General features: G+C 43.6%; 2 protein-coding genes across 4 annotated transcripts in view; both read left to right on the top strand.

Moving 5' to 3' along the window:
- The first annotated feature begins 393 nt into the window (after positions 1 to 393).
- Positions 394 to 750, top strand: LOC121268958 (histone H2B 1/2/3/4/6-like). The gene has a single exon (XM_041173260.1). It carries the CDS (start codon positions 394 to 396, stop codon positions 748 to 750), a length of 357 nt encoding a protein of 118 aa, XP_041029194.1.
- An 8847-nt stretch (positions 751 to 9597) lies between these two features.
- Positions 9598 to 19369, top strand: part of smarcd2 (SWI/SNF related, matrix associated, actin dependent regulator of chromatin, subfamily d, member 2) — a 56812-nt gene continuing 47040 nt past the window's right edge. For 2 of the 3 annotated variants that reach the window (XM_041217543.1, XM_041217542.1), the window contains exon 1: positions 9599 to 10201. In XM_041217543.1, coding sequence (XP_041073477.1) covers positions 10031 to 10201 — 171 coding nt within the window. In that variant the 5' untranslated portion in view covers positions 9599 to 10030. Of the gene's footprint in view, positions 10202 to 19369 lie in introns of all 3 variants that reach the window. The other variant, XM_041217544.1, reaches the window with a different exon arrangement.

Below are 19369 nucleotides of genomic sequence, written 5' to 3'. Positions count from 1 at the left end.
TCCTTTCCTTGATAGTCGGTTTACTTATAGAATACAGCATTACAGATGTTTGCCTCCTTCCTACCAACCACACAGCAGCCCTGCAGTCTCTCTTTACAAATGCTTTTAGTACTTAATTAAATAATTACTTTCACCTATATATCCTAACAATATAATTAACACACAATTAACACCAAGGTCTCTCAAGTGAATGTAAATGCACCACCCTGTATCAGTTCCTCAGTAATATAGTGGTCAGTATCCCTGCCTATCACGTGGGAGACTGGGGTTCAATTCCCTGCTGGGGAGGAAGTTATGTTTTAACCATTACACCAAAAGAAAATGTTTTTTTAATCATTAAATGCACCGCCCTGACCACTTTCGTTTGCAATGCCTGAAGTGGTGGCGAAGGGCATGGCCCCCAAAAAGGGGCCAAAGAAAACTGCCACTAAGAAACGCGGCAAAGGTGAGAAGAAGCGCAAGAAAAGCAGGAAGGAGAGCTATAGCATCTACATCTACAAGGTGCTGAAGCAGGTCCACCCCGACACCGGCATTTCCTCTTCAGCCATGAGTGTCATCAACTCGTTCGTCAACGACATCTTCGAGCGCATCGCCTGCGAGGCTTCCTGCCTGATCCGCTACAGCAAATGGCACACCATCTCCTCCCGGGAGATCCAGACCACCGTCCGCCTCCTGTTGCCGGGGGAACTGGCCAAACACGCCATCTCTGAGGGCACCAAGGCGGTTACTAAATATACCAGCTGCAAATAGAGCTTCTCGACAGATCTATTTAAATGCACCACCCTCTCATGTGGGGGCTGTGAGTCCGCACCCCCGGCAACCATTTTCTCTTGCCGGTTCGGTCTTTCAAGCCATTTTGCACCTTCCCTGCCTGCTGGCCTGCTTCTGCTCACTGGTTAACCATTTCCCCGTTCTGTAATTAGTCCCTGGAGCCGCTGGGCTGGTCTGCAGCTAACTGCACCCGTACTACCGGGTGGGCAGCTCTACTTACCGGCCGGCTGCACTGCCTGCTAACTGGTTAACCATTTCCCCATCTGTTAAAAAAAAAGTGAATCAATATCCCTCATTTTGTTAATTTAGTTTATTTGGTTGGCTTTAAAAAAGAGCTAAAAGTGGATCAAGAACAGCAGGTGAGTCCTAATGGTGTCCTGGCCAATATTTATCTCTCAACCAACATCACTCAAAAAACTGATGATCTGAGCATTTATGCATTTGTTTCTTTGCTGTCTGTGGGAGAGATTAAAAGTTATAAAATCAGAGAATCAAACAGCAGAGAAGCCCATTGTGTCTGTACTGCTCTGAAATAGCTGTACAATTAGTCCCACTCCGCTGCTCTTTCCCATTGCCCCGCAAACTTTTCCTTTTTAAGTATATCTCCAATTTCCTATTGAAAGTTACTACTGAATCTGGTCTGACCACCTTTTCAGATTTCAGATCGTAACAACTCTCTGCATAAAGAAAATTCATCTCACCTCCCTATTTATTTATTAACAGTTAATTGAAAAGTGCACAGCATTGGACTTTAAGACACAAAAATGAGAGATTTTAGCCATTTTTAAGTAGCAATTGAGGTTGAGGATAAAATCAGTTTAATCAGATTAGAAATGATTTTATAATCTGCAAAGGTAATTAAAAACCATTACAATCTAGTCTCAGAGGCCTGTGTTATGAGGAAAGTTTGGAGAATTTGGGCTCTTCAGGTTGGAAAGAGGTTGCCCGAGTAGTGATACTATGGAAGCATATAAGATAGTTAAGGGAATGGAAAAGATAATTCTGAAACACTGCTTTAGATTAAATTGCAAGAGTTGGTCCAAAACACAAGTTATAACTAATAAAAAGATACATTAAGGATTCATAGCAGGATTCCTCCCCCTTAACGATGTAAACTTGTGAATTGAAATGGAATAGTCGGAACCTCTCTCCAGCCCTGCAATTCTCCACAAACTCCGAATCTGGCCTCTTTTATATCCACCCTCTTTTTGGTCCCACTCTCTCACACTTGCACGCAGCACTCTGGAATTCCCTCCCTTAATTCTCTACCTACTCTCCTCCTTTCAAACCTTAAAAATCTTTCCAATCAAGTTTCTGATCACTATTTCTTTGGCTCAGTTTAAGACCGATGCAGTTGGTAAAGCGGATCTATTTAAAGAATCCCAGAGGGAAACTTTAAACAACTGTCATAACCTACGATTTCAAGTGTTATGTTTGAGATGCGATTCTAAACTCAGGAATCAGACCGCTAGTTCTCGAGGTTTTACATGAAACACTGTATTAATTCACACAGGTTAAAGTATATGTGCATATGGGCTACCAATTATTACTATCAAAACTTTTAACAAATTCCAAAACTAATCTCCATTAAGGCAACCCATAGACTTAATCAAAACACTAGGCAAACAGTTTCACCTTATGAATTCAACAATGAGGTTCTTTTCACTGTGGAGGCAGTTGGAGGCTTGATCTTACATTGCCTCTGCCTGCACACCCAAAAACTACTGAAGTTATACCTACCAGCCCCATTGAATGTTAAGTCTCATTGCATTGGCAACCTCTTTGAACTTCACCTTTTAACAATGAAACCCCATTCATTGTATCAATTTTATTAGTAATATAAACATATTGCTTGGTAGCTGTTAGAACGGCGTCAAGTTTTCACCCCACTTCTTGAATGCTCTACTCAAAAGAATGTAAATGCACACTATCTGCTGCAGCAGTAGAGGCTACAAGGGAAAGGAATCACTGGTAAGTAGTGGGTAAGTTTTTACTACTTTAATCGCTTATAGTTCAAGGTCTTTTTGTGGTTTACAGTTTGTATATTCTACAGTAACGAGGATCAGGAAAGAAGGGCCCTAGAGTAATTGACTTAAAAGGTTTAATTTAAAGGGAAAAGTCATGGCAGGAGCACTCAAAGCCATGGTGTGCTCCTCGTGGGAAGCTGGGGAAATTTCCAGTGCCCGGGACCAGCATGTGTGCAGAAAGTGTGTCCAGCTGCAACTCCTGGAAGCTCGGGTTTCAGAGCTGGAACGGTGGCTGGGGACACTGGAGCATCCACGAGTCTGAGCGCATCGTGGATAGCACATTTAGAGAGGTGGTCACACCACAGCTGAAGGGACTTGAGGAAGGAAGGGAATGGGTGACCACCAAGCAGTCCAAGAGAAACAGGTAGGTAGTTCAGGAGACCCCTGGGGTCCCGCTCGCAAATCGGTATTCCATTTTGGAGGCTGATGAAGGCGCTGGTTCCTCCAGGGAGTGCGGACAAGCATCTGACACCACAAGCAGCCTGTCTGTACAGGAGGGAAGAGAGGAAGAGCAATAGTAATCAGGGATTCTATAGTCAGGGGAACAGATAGGTGCTACTGTGGCCGTCAACGTGACTCCAGGATGGTGTGTTGCCTCCCTGGTGCCAGGGTCCAGGATTTCACTGAATGGCTGCAGGGCATCCTGAAAGGGGGAGGGTGATAAGGCAGAGGTCATGGTACATGTTGGTACCAATGACATAGGTAGAAAGAGGGATGAAGTCTTGCATCAAGAATTCAGGGAGTTAGGCAGTAGACTAAAAAGCAAGACCTCTCGGGTTGTTATCCCTGGATTACTCCCAGTGCCACATGCTTGCGAGCTCAGAAATAGGAGAATAGCACAGATGAATATGTGGCTTAAGACTTGGTGCAGGAGGGAGGGCTTTAGATTCCTGGATCACTGGGACCGTTTCTGGGGAAGGTTTCTAATCTGATTAACTTGTGCAAACGGGACGGTCTATATCTGAACCAGAGCAGGACTAACATCCTTGCAGGCGGGTTTGCTAGTGCTGTTGGGAGGAGTTTAAACTAATTCGGCAGGGGGAGGGGACACAGAATGTTAGCAGAAGAGGGACACATCATAATACAGTAAAACAATCAAGTCAGGGGGAGAACAGCTGCATTAAGCTTCAAGGGAGTAAAGGCAAGGCTGGATGGCCTCTACTTTAATGCCAGGAGCATTACAGGTAAAACGGATGAGTTAAGGGTGAGGATTGACACGTGGAATTGTGATATAGTAGCCATCATTGAGACATGGTTGAGGGAGGGGCAGCATTGGTAGCTCAACATTCCGGGATATAGAATCTTCAGGCGAGACAGGGGAGGGGGTAAAAGAAGAAGGGGCGTTGCATTATTAGTTAAGGAATCAGTTACTGCAGTAAGGAGAGATGATATCTTGGAGGGGACATCAAATGAAGCTTTGTGGGTAGACCTTAGGAATAAAAAAGGGGCAGCCACATTGTTAGGTGTTTATTATAGACCCCCAGATAGTCAGCGGGAAATTGAGGAGCAAATGTGTGCACAATTTGTGGAGGTGTGTAAAAACAATAACAATAGGGTAATTATATTAGGTGATTTCAACTTTCTCCACATTAATTGTGATAGACATAGTGTTAAGGGCTTGGATGGAGTGGATTTCTTGAAATATGTACAGGAGAACTTTTTAGGTCAATATGTAGAGGGTCCAACAAGAGACGGCGCAGTGCTGGACCTAATTCTGGGGAATGAAGCCGGACAGGTGGCTGAGGTGGTGGTGGGGGAGCATTTTAGCGATAGCGACCACAACATGGTACAGCTTAAGTTTGTTATGGACAGAGAAATCAACAAGCTGCAAAAAAATGTTTTGGATTGCGGGGGAGTGGATTTTAGTAAAATAAGGCAGGATCTGGCCAAGGTAGACTGGGAACAATTACTTGTGGGGAAATCTACAGCGGAATTGTGGGGGCTGTTCAAAAATGAAATGAGGAGGGTACGGGCTCAACATGTTCCTTCTAAAGTGATAGGAAGGAGTAACAAGCTCAGAGAACCATGGATGACCAGATATATTCAGGTTACAATGAGAAGGAAAAGAGAGGCTTTTAGCAGGTACAAGGGAAGCCAATCAGCAGATGCATTAGTGGAGTACAGAAAGTGCAGGGTGGAGCTTAAGAGAGCAATTAGGAGAGCAAAGAGGGGATATGAGAAATCCCAAGATATTCTATGTATATCAATGGGAAGAGGATAACCAGGGAAAGAGTAGGGCCCATAAGGGACCAAGGGGGCAATCTATGGGTGGAGCCAGAGGACATCACTAGAGTCTTCACCCAAGAGAATGAGGATGAAGGTATCAAACTCGGGGAGAGAGACTGCGAGGTTCTTGAGCAAATTGATATAGGGAGTGACAATGTATTGGAGATATTGGCAGGCTTAAAAGTGGACAAATCTCCAGGTCCAGATGATTTGTGTCCCAGACTGCTGAGGGATGCAAGGGAGGAGATCACAGGGGCTCTGACCCGAATTTTTAATTCCTCTCTGGCCACGGGGGAGGTGCCAGAGGACTGGAGAACAGCTAATGTGGTTCCACTATTTAAGAAGGTTTGTAGAGATAAGCCAGGGAACTACAGGCCAGTGAGTCTCACATCAGTGGTAGGGAAATTATTGGAGAAAGTTCTGAAGGAGAGTATCTATCTCTACTTGGAGAGGCAAGGTTTGATCAGGGATAGTCAGCATGGCTTTGTCAGAGGGAGGTCATGCCTAACAAATTTGATTGAATTTCTTGAGGAGGTGACCAGGTGTGTAGATGAGGTTAGTGTAGTTAATGTAGTTTATATAGATTTCAGCAAATCCTTTGACAAGGTCCCACATGGGAGACTTATAAAGAAGGCAAATGCACATGGGATACAGGGTAATTTGATAAGGTGGATTAAAAATTGGCTTAGTTGTAGGAGGCAGAGGGTGATGACAGAAGGATGCTTTAGTGACTGGAAGCCAGTGTCCAGTGGCGTACCACAGGGATCTGTGCTCGGTCCCCTATTATTCGTCATTTATATAAATGACATAGATAACTATGTCGGGGGTAGGATTAGTAAGTTTGCGGATGACACAAAGATTGGCCGGGTGGTTAACAGTGAGGTTGAGTGTCTTGGGTTACAGGAAGATATAGACGGGATGGTCAAATGAGCTGATAAGTGGCAGATGGAATTTAATCCTGAAAAGTGTGAGGTGATACACTTTGGAAGGAGTAATTTGACAAGCAAGTATTCAATGAATGGCATGACACTAGGAAGTTCTGAGGAACAAAGGGACCTTGGCGTGTGTGTCCATAAATCTCTGAAGGCAGGGGGCACATTGGTGGGGTGGTGAAAAAGGCATATGGGACACTTGCCTTTATCAATCGAGGCATGGATTACAAAAGTAGGGAGGTCATGTTGGAGTTGTATAGAACCTTAGTGAGGCCACAGCTGGAGTACTGTGTGCAGTTCAGGTCTCCACATTATAGGAAGGATGCGATTGCACGAGGGGGTGCAGAGGAGATTCACCAGGATGTTGCCTGGGATGAAACATTTAAGTTATGAAGAGAGGTTGGATAGACTTGGGTTGTTTTTGTTGAAGCAGTGAAGACTGAGGGGCGACCTGATCGAGGTGTACAAGATTATGAGGGGCAGGAGGGTGGATAGGGAGCAGCTGTTCCCCTTAGTTGAAGGGTCAGTCACAAGGGGGCATAAGTTCAAGGTGAGGGGCAGCAGGTGAGGAAAAACTTTTTTACCCAAAGGGTGGTGACGGTCTGGAATGCACTGCCTGGGAGGGTGGTGAACGCGGGTTGCCTCACATCCTTTAAATAGTACCTGGATGAGCACTTGGTGTGCCATAACATTCAAGGCTATGGGCCAAGGGCTGGTAAATGGGATTAGGTAGGTAGGTCAGGTGTTTCTCAGATGTCGGTGCAGACTCGAATTTTCTGCACTGTGATATCTCTGTTCCATATCAAAACTAGTACCCATCAAAGCACCCAGACCAGCTGGCTTTAATGTAATTAAGACATACCTGCAAACTAAACATCTATTTTAAAAGAAAAATATTTTCCAAAATATTATACACATTAATAGCTTCATGACACTCGGCATTGCATTTTCTTTTTAACACCGATGCAAAATTGCCTTTGGATTTGTTTTCTATGCCAGAGACACCTGGAAATGACAGTTGTACTGCAGATGTTGTACATTTTTCTGGTTTACAGGCAGAGGGCGCAGTCTGCATGCTCTGCTGAAATACAGAAAGACTTGAACAAAATATGTCATTGGGCAGAATAGTGGCAGATGAAATTCAAAGCAGACGTGTAAAGAGCTGCAACATAGGAAGGCAACATAGGCATTGTATGTATTTTATGTATGGTGTGGGCATAGGTAAAGATGAAGTTGAAAGAGGTTTAGGAATCTTCATAAACTCAATTGTCAGCATGTCCAAGGCTGGGGAACAATGAACAAAGCCAATACAATGTTAAGCTGCATAACCAGAACAGTAGAATGTAGGTCAAATCATGTTGCGATTGAATCGCATAGTGATCTGGTCGGACCACACCTTGAAAACTACATCCAGTTGCGGCTGCCAAGAAACTAACGAGGACATTCAAGTACTGGGGGCACTGCATAAAGAATCACAAGGCCAGGCCTAGTGTTAGGGATCTGAGATATGAGGAAATACTGGAGAAACTTAGACCTTTCTGCCTTGGAAGGTGACAACTGAAAAGTGGCCTTAAAGATATATAATAGTCAAGAGCATGGGACAAGTACACCTAGAGCATTAACCCCTTATTCCCTCGTTCTACTCTCACGATTTACAGGTTCAAACTAGTAAAAGGTAATTTTACAATTGATATTAGGAGATTTTCTTTAGCCAATGTGTGCAGAGTAATGGACGCAAAGACTCTAGAATCATTTAAGAAACAATTAGATGCTGCAGTGGAAGGACTTTAGACTTTTTCGAGACAGACGAATTAAGTTGCGTTCTCATACATAAGTGTTTTATGATCTGCCGTAGAATAGGTCAGCTATAGTTTCCATGCCTTGGCCAGTCTGAGTTTCTGTTAGTGTTGCACATTAAATCTGCTTGTTCTGCAGGGAAATGGTTCTGTCTGAGAGTTCCTTGTAACCATGCAATATTAGGTTTGCCTGGATTGCAAGCGTAATGGAAGCTAGGAGCTACCGCTAACCATTCACTATGTTAAATGAAAAGTCATTCAGACTCGAAATGTTAACTGTATTCCTCTCCACAGATGCTGTCAGATCTGCTGAGTTTTTCCAGGTATTTTTGTTTTTGTTCTAGATTTCCAGCATCCGCAGTATTTTGCTTTTAACTATGTTAAATATGCCTGCAAACAGGCAATAGGGTGTTATCTGATGGGCACTGGTATTTTAAGATATGTTAGATTTGCCTGGCATCCAGACAGAATGCAATTTGAAGGTTCCTACTAACTGTGCAGGACTGGCAATATTAAGGAGATGAAACTTGACTTCTCTGGCGCTTTGTTAGATTTGCCTTGTTTCAAGGCAGAGAGTTCCTGTATGCTACCACTAAGTCCTGTGTGTCAGCTGGGACTTAGTGGTACCACACTAGCCTCTAAATCAGAAGGCTGTGGATTCAAGTCCCACTTCAGAGAATTGAGTGCATAATATACAACTGTAAATACTGCCTGGGCCAGGAGGGAGATCTCCCTGTCACTTCTTCAAGATAGTGCTTGGGGAATCTTTTACATTCATCTGAGGGAGCAGACAGAACCTCAGTTTAAGATCTCATCTGAAACAGTACCGCTGACAGTACATCACCCCCGCAGTACTGCACTGAAGTGTCAGCCTGGGTTATGTGGCTGATACTGTGCTGTTAATACTCTGAACATTTATCTCTCAACCAACAGCACTAAAAACACTTTACATGTCATTTATTCCATTGCTGTTTGTAGGGCTTTGCCATACTCAAATTGGTTGTGGTGTTTCCCATATTAAAGGAGTGACTGCAATTCCAAAGTACTCCATTGCCTGTGAAGTGCTTTGCGGCAGACTGAGATCATGAAAGATGCTCTACAAATGTCAGTTCTTTTACCTTGTGAGGTGATAGCATAGTGATATTGTCACTGGAGTAATATTCTAGCAACCCAGTGTAATATTCTAGGGACAATGGTTCAAATCCCACCATGGCAAATAATGACATTTAAATTCAATAAAAGTCTGATGATAACCATTGTCAAATGATGTAAAAACCCATCTGGTTCACTAATGTCCTTCAGGGAAGGAAATCTCCTAGCCTACAGTAATGTGGCTGACTCTTAAAATGCCCTCTGAACAAGTGCAATTAGGGATGGGCAATAAATGCTGACCTAGCCAGTAACACGCACATCCCACGAGTGAATGAATTTTTAAAAATTACCTGGTTTTTAGGGGGTATTTTACGAACTTCTGTGTAATAGAATCTAAATGTGTAGACATTTCTGATGTACCCGAACTTGTGAAGAATTCCTCTTTTATTAAACACATCTAGTGAAATGCAAAAGATATTCTAAAAATATGTAAATACACTGCTAGAAATAGCTGAGGAAATGTGCGTTGGATTTGTCCGGTTTCCCAGGCACAGGGCTCAATCTGACAGAGCTCCTGTTGACTGTGGAGTGCACTTACCTGGCGCAGGCGGGGAGTTTCTGTTCACGACACAGCACAGTATTCAGGGCTGCCTGGCAAAGTGCTCCTGCTCAGTGTAGACAGAGGGCGCGCAGTCTGTGAGTTCCCTGCTAACCTGCTTGTGCAATCCCCACCCATTTGCCAAAGCCACAGAGTGGGCGGTAGGCGCAGCTCTTCGCAAACAAGAGTCGCTGGCAAAAACACTCTGATCTTTATCTTTAGACATTTGTTGGTTTTGAGGCACTTTAGAAAATGTGTCAGTGCCAGCAGAATGGGGGCTTATTGCTCTCCAGCAGATTCATGGGTAATGATGACACCAAACATTGCCACCTTTATGCCTGTTGTTAAATGCTGTGTGTGTGTTTTTTTTAAGCGTTAATGTAGCCGGCAGCAGTACTTGTGGAGTAAAACCAGACCTATCTCCCCGAGCCCCGGGGTCTGCTTGTGACCATCAACTGGAGGAGTGATTTGCACGAAGTGACAGCTGAGCCAGTGGGATCTTTGTTGGAGGAAGAGTTATTAGAGCTAAGTGAGATTAAGTCTTTTGGTTTTTTTTTTATATATATATAAATGCACTTAATTTGAAAAATGGCGACAAGAGTAGGCGGAGGATACCCCATGAATCCAGGGAGTCCTATGAATCCTTCTTTGGGAGTGAACCCAATGAATCCTATGCCAGGACAAGCAGTCAGGATGCCCCTGAATCTCCAGCAGCAATCTCCAGTCTTCCGGACGATGGGTCCCGGCGGCGCTTATAGCGTGAGTATCTCTCTCCCCCCACCTCCCCTACAATTAGCAAAACTAGTAGAGCAAAACTTTCCAGCTTCTGTCCTTATTTATTTATCTATTTGCGTTGATCGAATCGGAAACCACCGAACCTGACCCCAGAACCAAATGAAAACCAGTGTTTTTATCTGAGGAAAATTGTCAAACCTTTTCTTCGATTTTTATTCGGTGCAATTTAATTGTGTTTCTTAACCTCTTATAATTAAATGTATTATTCTTTGGCTTCATATAAGTGATTAATCTTTATATATACAGTGCTGCTTTTTTTGTGTGTGTGGGGGGGGGGGGTTGTTCATTATTATTTCCTTTGGACACGTGCAAGAGAAATGAAACAGCTCTAAAATATGATTTTATGTTTGAAAGAGTTTCGCTGCAGCTCTCCCCTTTTGGGAAGGAGCGAAGCTCTGAACTGACCCCAGGCAGGTCTCTCCTTCCTGCATTTCTGAGGTTCGGGGTTGAAATGAACTGAAACTCGGCCTAAAACCTCCCTCCCCGATCCTCCCTGCTGAATATTTTTTTTTGTTGTTCCCATTTCGCTCTACTTCCGCATTGGGTGTCGCATCGAGAAAGCTTGTTGAGAGATCGCGGAGACTCGGCGCCTATCCCCCGGGGTCCGCTCAAAACACCAGCCGCTTCCCCACTGCCCCGAGGTGGGCAAAGCCGAGACCACAACCTCCCACCCCACCCCCAAAAAAACACCCGGCAAAACTGGACCCGGCTCTATGCAAAAATATATAACCATGGTTTCCCACGTGGTCAATACTGTAACTGAGGAGAGGCACATGAGCGCCATCACATGCCTCGCATTATAGGGGCACTGGGAGAGGAGATCAGAATGGACAGGGGGAGGCAGGAGACTGGAATTATAGAGACGGGGGCGGGGGGATATAGGGGATCTGAGTTATGGGGACAGGGGGATATAGGGGACCTGAGTTATAGGGACAGGGGGATATAGGGGATCTGAATTATAGGTACAAGGGGATACAGGGGACCTGAGTTATAGAGTCAGGGGGATATAGGGGACCTGAGTTATAGGGACAGGGGGATATAGGGGATCTGAATTATAGGTACAGGGGGATACAGGGGACCTGAGTTATAGAGTCAGGGGGATATAGGGGACCTGAGTTATAGGGACAGGGGGATATAGAGGATCTGAATGATAGGGATGGGGATATAGGGTACCTGAATAATAGGGACAGGGGGATGTAGGGGACCTGAGTTATAGGGACAGGGAGATATAGGGGATCTGAATTATAGAGACAGGAGGATATAGGGGACCTCAATAATAGGGACAGGGAGATATAGGGGATCTGATTTATAGGGACAGGAGGATATATGGGACCTCAATTATAGGGACAGGGGGATATGGGGATCTGAATTATAGGGACAGGAGGATATAGGGGACCTCAATTATAAGGACAGGGGGATATAGGGGACCTCAATGATAGGGACAGGGGATATAGGGGACCTGAATTATAGGGACAGGGATCTGAATTATAGGGACAGGGGGATATAGGGGACCTGAATTATAGGGACAGGGAGATATAGGGGATCTGAATTATAGGGAAATCCTAAATCCAGATTATTTATATCTTTGGAAATAAGAGCAGCACTGAAACAGATCCATGTGGATTGCAACTCACCACATCTGTTCAAACTGGGGATCCTCTCTTTAGCCAACCCTATTCTTCCTGTCCTCCAGCCATCTCTTTGTGCATGTAGGCATATTTTCCTTTGTTGCATGTGCCATTATCTTTGTCATAAGGCTGATTTCATATCAAGTTTCTTTTTTTGAAAAACATATAAACACCATTTATAGAATTGTTTAAAGAAAGAAAGAGAAATTAAAGTTAGTCAAACATGACCATGCTTGAAGAATTCATGCTGACTGGTCCTGATTAACTCATATCACTCCAAATGCTTAGTAATTTCATTTTATATTACAGGCTGGTAGTTTACCAACTGAAACAGGACTAACAGACCTCTAATTTCCTGGCTTTAAATTTGCCCCCTTTTTGGAGAGTCATGAGCCCTGAAATGAAAACAGAAAATGCTGGAAAAACTCAGCAGGTCTGGCAGCATCTGCTGAGTGAGAAACAGAGTTAACGGGCAGAATTTTATGGTCCCGTTTAGGCGGGGATGGGGCTGTAAAATGCGGCGGGGCCGTTATAAGTGCCATTGACGACAGCGGGAACGTAAAATCCCACTGTCCGCTGTCGTAAAATTCTGCCCAATGTTTCAGGTCAATAGCATTTTGTCAGAACTGGAAAAAGTTAGAGATGTGACAGATGGGTGTTTTGGCAGATGTGCATCCAGGATGGTGTGTTGCCTCCCTGGTGCCAGGGTCCAGGATGCCTCAGAGCAGCAGCAGGACATTGTTCTGGGGAATGGTGAGCAGCCAGATGTCGTGGTCCATGTTGGTATCAATGGCATAGGTAGAAAGAGGGATAAGGTCCTGAAAGCAGATCTTAGGGAGTTAGGCAAAAAATCAAAAAGCAGGACCCCAAAAGCAGTAATCCCAGGATTACTCCCAGTGCCATGTGCCGGTAAGCATAGGAATAGGAGGACTGAGCGATTGAACATTCGGCTGGAGAATTAGTGTAGAGGGAGGGCATCAGATTTCTGAGGCATTAGGACCGGTTCTGGGGCAGGTGCAACCTGTACAAGTTGAACAGAACTGGGAATGACATCCTTGTAGGGAGATTTGCTAGTGCTGTGGGGGAGAAGTCAAACTGGATTGGCAGGGATATGGGAACCTGAGAGGGAGCTCAGATTGAAGGAAAGCAAAACTGGTAACAAGAAGCAGTAAAGTAGTAAGTGAAATTAAAAGGCAGACAAAGCAAAGGCAAGCACCAAATAGGAACAGAATGTAGAAAAATGTTAAAAGGGCAAAGTTATGGGCACTCGATCTGAATGCATGCAGCATTCGCAATGAGGTTGATGATTTGAAGTCACAAATAAGAGGTAAATGGGTATGATTTAATTTGCCATTGCAGAGACTTAGTTGTAGGGTGACTGAGACTGGGAACTGCACATGCAAGGATATTTGTCATTTAGGAAGGATAGGCAAAAAGAAAAAGGAGGTGGGGTAACGCTGTTAATTATAAACAATGTCAGTACATTATTGAGAAAGGATCATAGATCGAAGGATCAAGGTGTAGAATCAGTTTGGATGGAGCTAAGAAACAGCAAGGGGCAGCATAAGTTGGTGGGAGTTGTTTACAGGCCACCAAACTGTCGTGCTAACATTGGGCAGAGTATAAATCAGGAACTTAGAGGTGTATGTAAGTGGAAAATACAGTAATAATGGGTGACTTAAATTTACATATAGACTGGCTAAACCTAATTAGCACTAGTGCTGTGGAGGATGAATTCCTGGAGTGTGTACAAGATGGGTTTCTTGAGCACTATGTTGAAGAACCTATTAGAAATTGTGCATTTTAGATTTAGAATTATGTAATGAGAAAGGGCTAATTAATAACTTTGTTGTAAAGGAGCCTTTAGGAAATAGTCACCTTAAAATGTTAGAAGTTTGAAAGTGATAAAGTTCATTCTCAAACTAGGGTCTTAAATCTGAACACACAAAACTATGAAGGTATGAGGGGCAGGTTGGCCTTGGTCGATTGGGAAAATACACTAAAAAATTTGACAGTAGACAGGCAATGGCTAGTATATAAAGAAGTATTAAATAGTCTACAACAAATACATATTCCTCTAAGACACAAAAACCCAACAGGAAAGGTGAATTAACCGTGGCTATTTTTAAAAATTCATTCATGGGATATAGGCATACGTAGCTAGGCTATCATTTATTGCCCATCCCTAATTGCCCTTGAAAAGGTGGTGGTGAGCTGCCTTCTCGAACCGCTGCAGTCCATTTGGTGTAGGTACATGCACAGTGCTGTTAGGAATGGCGATATATTTCCCAGTCAGGATGGTGAGTGGTTTGGAGAGGAACTTCCAGATGGTGATGCTTCCATGTGTCTGTTGCCCTTGTCCTTCTGTTTAGTAGTGGTCGTGTGTTTGTAAGGTGCTGTCTAAGGAGCCTTGGTAAGTTTCTGCAGTGCATCTTGTACACCATACCCAATGCTGCCACTGTGCATTGGTGGTGGAGAGAGTGAATTTTTATGGATGGGGTGCCAATCAAATGGGCTGCTTTGACCTGGATGGTGTCAAGCTTCTTGAGTGTTGTTGGAGCTGCACTCATCCAGACAAGTGGAGAGTATCCCATTACAGTCCTGATATGTGCCTTGTATTTGACAGATAGGCTTTGGGGAGTCAGGAGGTGAGTTACTCACTGCAGGATTCCTCCACTCTGACTTGCTCTTATAGCCACAGTATTTATATGGCTAGTCCAGTTCAGTTTCTGGTCAGTGGTAACTGCCAGGATGTTGGTAGTGGGGGATTCAGCAATGGTAATACCATTGAATGTCAAAGAGCAATAGTTAGATTCTCTTGTTGGAGATGGTCATTGCCTGCCACTTGTGTGGTGCCAATGTTACCTGTCACTTGTCAGCCCAAACCTGGATATTGTCCAGGCCTTGCTGCATTTGGTCATGGACTGTCTCAGTATCTGAGGTATTGCAAATGTTATTGAACATTGTGCAAACATCCTCACATCTGATCCTATGATGGAAGGAAGGTCATTGATGAAGCAGCTGAAGATGGTTGGGCCTGGGACACTACCCTGAGGAACTCCTGCACACTTGGAACTGAGATGATTGACCTCGAACAGCCACAATCATCTTCCTTTGTGCTAGGTATGACTCCAACCAGTGGAGAGTTTTCCTCCTGATCCCCAAAGACTCCCATTCACTAAGGCTTCTCCTTGCCACACTCGGTCAGATGTGGCCTTGATGTCAAGGGCAGTCACTCTCACCTCACCTTTGGAGTTCAGCTCTCTTGTTCATGTTTGAACCAAGGCTGTAATGAGGTCAGGAACTGAGTGGTCCTGGGCAAGAACATGGCAGATGGAATATACTGTGACTGTGAAGTTATCCACACTAGTAGAAAAAACACAAAGGCAGAATATTTCTTAAATGGTGAGATGCTGGGGAGTGTTGATGTCCTAGGAACCTGGCTGTCCTTGTTCATGAGTCACTAAAAGTTAGCATGCAGGTGCAGCAAGCAATTAGGAAGATAAATAGTATGTTGCCCTTCACAAAAAATAGCATCACAAGGAGATTTAAGTACAGGAGTAAAGGTCTCTTGCTGCACCTGCATGCTAACTTGAATGGAGCCTTGGTGAGACTGCACCTGGAGTATTGTGTACAATTTTGGTCTCCCCATCTAAGGAGGAATATACTTGCCATAGAGGGAGTGCAACAGATGTTCACCAGACTAATCCCTGGGATGGCGGAATTGTCTTATGAGGAGAGATTGAGGGAATTGGGCCTGTATTCACTCGTTTTTCAAAGAATGAAAGGTGATCTCATTGAAACTTAGAAAATTCTTACAGGGTGTGATGTTGAAAGGATATTTCCCTGACTGGTGAGTCTAGACCCAGGGGAAACAGTCTTAGAATAAGGGGCAAGCCATTTAGCACTGAGAAGAGGAGGAATTTCTTCACACAGAGGGTGGTGAATCTTTGGAATCATCTACCCCAGGAGGCTGTGAGAGCTCAGTCATTGAGCATGTTCAAGACAGAAATTGATAGATTTTTATATACTAATGACATCAAGGGATATGGGGGTAGTGCAGGATAGAGATAGATGATCAACCATGATCTAATTGAATGGTGGAGCAGGCTCAATGGGCCTTGTCCCTATTTTCCTACATTCCTAAGTCAGGTTTTAGGCAAGTACAGAGGTAGGGAGAGGAGAGGAGAGGAAAGAACAAAAGGAAAGGTCTGTGATAGGGTGGATGGCAGAAGAGATTGAATGACAAAATAGATGATGGACCAAGGCAATAGTAATGTGGCGTAAAGAAACCAAAGATGGCTCTAGAGGAGGAAAAATGGGAATATCAGAATCAAAATGACAGGCAACTGGGAACTCAGGGTCATGCTTGAGCCCCAAAGGAGGTGTTCTGCATAGCTATCGCCCAGTCTGTGTTTGGTCTACCCAGTGAGGAGGAAACCACATCATGAGCAACAAATAATGTGTACTGAATTGAAAGAGGTACAAATAAGTTGTCCTTTCACCTGGAAGAAGCCCTGAACAGTTGAGGAAAGAGGAGGTAAAGGGGCAGGTGTTCCATCCCCTGGCCTTGCATGGGAAGGGGAGGGGGTGTTGGGATTAATTGAGGAGTGGCACTGGATTTCGTAGACAGAATTGTCCTATCAGCATGTTGAAAGAGGAGTGATGTGTTTGGTGTTGCCATCATGCTGGAAGTGGAGATTATGGCAGAGGATGATCTGTTGAATGTGAGGCTGGTGGGGTGGAAGATGAAGACAAGGACAGCTCTACTGCAGTTCTTGAAGGTAAGAAAAGGAGTGAGAGCAAAAGTGCGGGAAATGGGACAAAACGGACGAGGACCTTGTCAACCATAGAGAAGGAAATGCTTGACTGAGGAAAGAAAGACAACATTGGAAGCTATAGCATGGAAGATGGCCTTATCAGAACAACAAGGCAGAGAAACGGAGAAAATGAAATTGAGTCCTTACGGGAAGCTGGGTGAAAGGAAGTGTAGTAAAAGTAGCTACAGGAGTCAGGGGGCTTATGGTGGCGGATGTTGGTTGATAGTCTATCCCTGGAAATTGAGACGGGGAAATGAAGAGTCGGAGATGGACCATGTGAAAGCAAGGAAAGGGTGGAAATTGGAAGCAGGATTGTAGAAATTGTCCACTTAATGGTGAAAGCAGGAAACATAACCAATACAGAGATCAATTCAAGAGAAAAAGAGGTCAGGAAAAGTACCTGAGTAGAACCCTAACAAGGTGTTCCATATATCCTATGAAAAGGCAGGCATAACTAGGACTGATAGGGGTCCTCATATGAAGGGGGGTCATGTAACCTGTTCTGAAGTCTACCTGACAGCGAGTCTGTGTGGTTTGATTCTTTGAGACTAAAGGGGGCCAGATTGTTTTAACGGGAAGAATGTGCAAGGTGTTTACACTTGAAGACAACAACAGCAACCTGTGTGCTAGCTGTGGATAGACTGTGAGTCTCCAAAGTCCCAGAAAAGTGTTGAGAATATCAGGTTGTAAACAGTTATACTCTCAACTGTCCATTTAGTTTCCAGATGAAGAAGCGATGGGCCCTGAAGGATAGCTAATATTCATTTCTACCTGGAAAGAAGGCCTGTATTGCCATAGAAATAGGCTTTGAGAAGGTTGCAGGCTTGCCAAAAATATCACTGTATATCACAGACAGGTTAGTTTGCCAGGGTCCAGGAGAAAGAGAGCAACTAGAGGCCGGAAGTCTCTGATTCACTGTGCCAGAATGCTGGTGGGAGTTTGTACTCAGATTGGAAAGATCAAATTCGTAGTGAGTTAAAATGAGGCTGAAAGTTTTGCCTAACTTTAGCTAGAGGGAGAAGTCTCCAGGAAGACTCACACCATGAAAGATAGCTCTGAAGTTAAAAGTTTCCAGGCTGGGAAAGGAAAGATTGGAAATAAACCCTTGGGAGCCAAGAACCATTTTGGGCTGACTCTGGGAGAATTTAATGTCGACATAAAGGACAGGGTAATGTGTACCTGATAAGTTTTTTTTTCCCATTTGTACTAAAAGTTCTGTTATGTAGTTTGAAGTATAAGTTGCAGTTAAAAATAGCATTTAGTCAATCATGCTTTTAGTCTGTCTGTTACAGAAAACATCTTAAAAGGCGATATCTTGTTGTGTTATCTGTTCAGTTATTAACTGGAAGTTGAATTTCTTTTTTTAAACATTATTGGTCTCAACGGGGATCATAACAGTAAGCTTGAGGAACAGCAGTTCATCTTTCAATTAGGCCTTCCAGACTCAACAGTTTCTAATCATAACCACTGCTCCTGTTTTTTCAACAGCAGTTGTTGATAATGATTCTGTTTTTCCCACTTACACTTCCTCAAGACCCATGTTTTGTTTTTTCACTTGTCCCATTACCACCTTTTTTTCCCTTGCTCCGTCTTCCATTTTGTCATTTAATCTCTCCTCCCTTCCACCCTATCGCCCTATGTCACTTGTCCTTTCCTCGTCTCCCCACTTTCCCTGCCTCTATACTTGCTTAAACCGTTACATTCTTAACATTTCCAATCCTGCAGGAACATGAAAAGTTAATGTTGTTTCTCTCTCCACGAATGCTGTCTAACCCACAGAGTATTTCCAGCATTTTCTGTTTTTATATCAGATTTCCAGCATCTGAAGTATTTTGTTTTTGCATTAATGTTAAAAGACATAAGTCAGATATGAGATTTGAATTATACTGGTATAAGGAAGATTGAAAACTGAATTACGGGATCGTGATTTTGATAAGAAATCTAAATTATAGCAACCTGGTGAAAATATGAGAACTGAATTATAGTGTCACAAAACAGGTATCAGATCCAAATAGGGCAAAGGTACATGTGAGATTGAATTGTAGGATACAGGGAGATGTAAAAATTGAATTAAAGTAGCATAGATGAGGTACATGATCTGAATAGTAAGAACTGTGGGGAGATAACAAGGAGAAATTTAATGAGACATCATGCCATCAGCAATGTCTCACATGCAATTGATGGCTTAATGGAAAATCATGTTTGCAGCAAGTTAGATGGAGAATTGTGAACAGTGGAAATGCAATTTTACAATGAGCCAGCCATGGCACATCAGGCCCTGCTAAAGCTTTAGAAAATTTTTCCCATGGGATCCGAACTTTAGGTTGGGGTTAGAGGCCTTGGGGAGGGGCTGAGATCCATATTATCGGAACATGTCTGAAATATAGGGAGTTTCCAGGATATCTACATTGGGGATGTAAACAGAGATGTTTTTAGAATTTTTTTAGCTTGGACGACACTAAGGAACCATGCATTTCCCTACCTTGTGATTTAATTAGTGTGGAACTGTGATTTTCGGTTGCTGTAAATTAAAATCACAAAAAATCAAAGAGGCATTGTTAAATATACAATGTGGACCTAAACTAGAGACTTATCTGACCTTATCCATATGTGGAAGAAGGTCCATAAGGGATCTGGATAGAGTAGAGAGGACAAAACTGTTTCCTTCGGTGGAAGGATTGAGA

Source organism: Carcharodon carcharias, chromosome 23, assembly GCF_017639515.1.
Source record: "Carcharodon carcharias isolate sCarCar2 chromosome 23, sCarCar2.pri, whole genome shotgun sequence".
In the NCBI taxonomy this organism is placed as follows: domain Eukaryota; kingdom Metazoa; phylum Chordata; class Chondrichthyes; order Lamniformes; family Lamnidae; genus Carcharodon; species Carcharodon carcharias.
The sequence above is the reverse complement of the archived record's forward strand: the minus strand, read 5'-3'. Positions and strand labels throughout refer to the sequence as shown.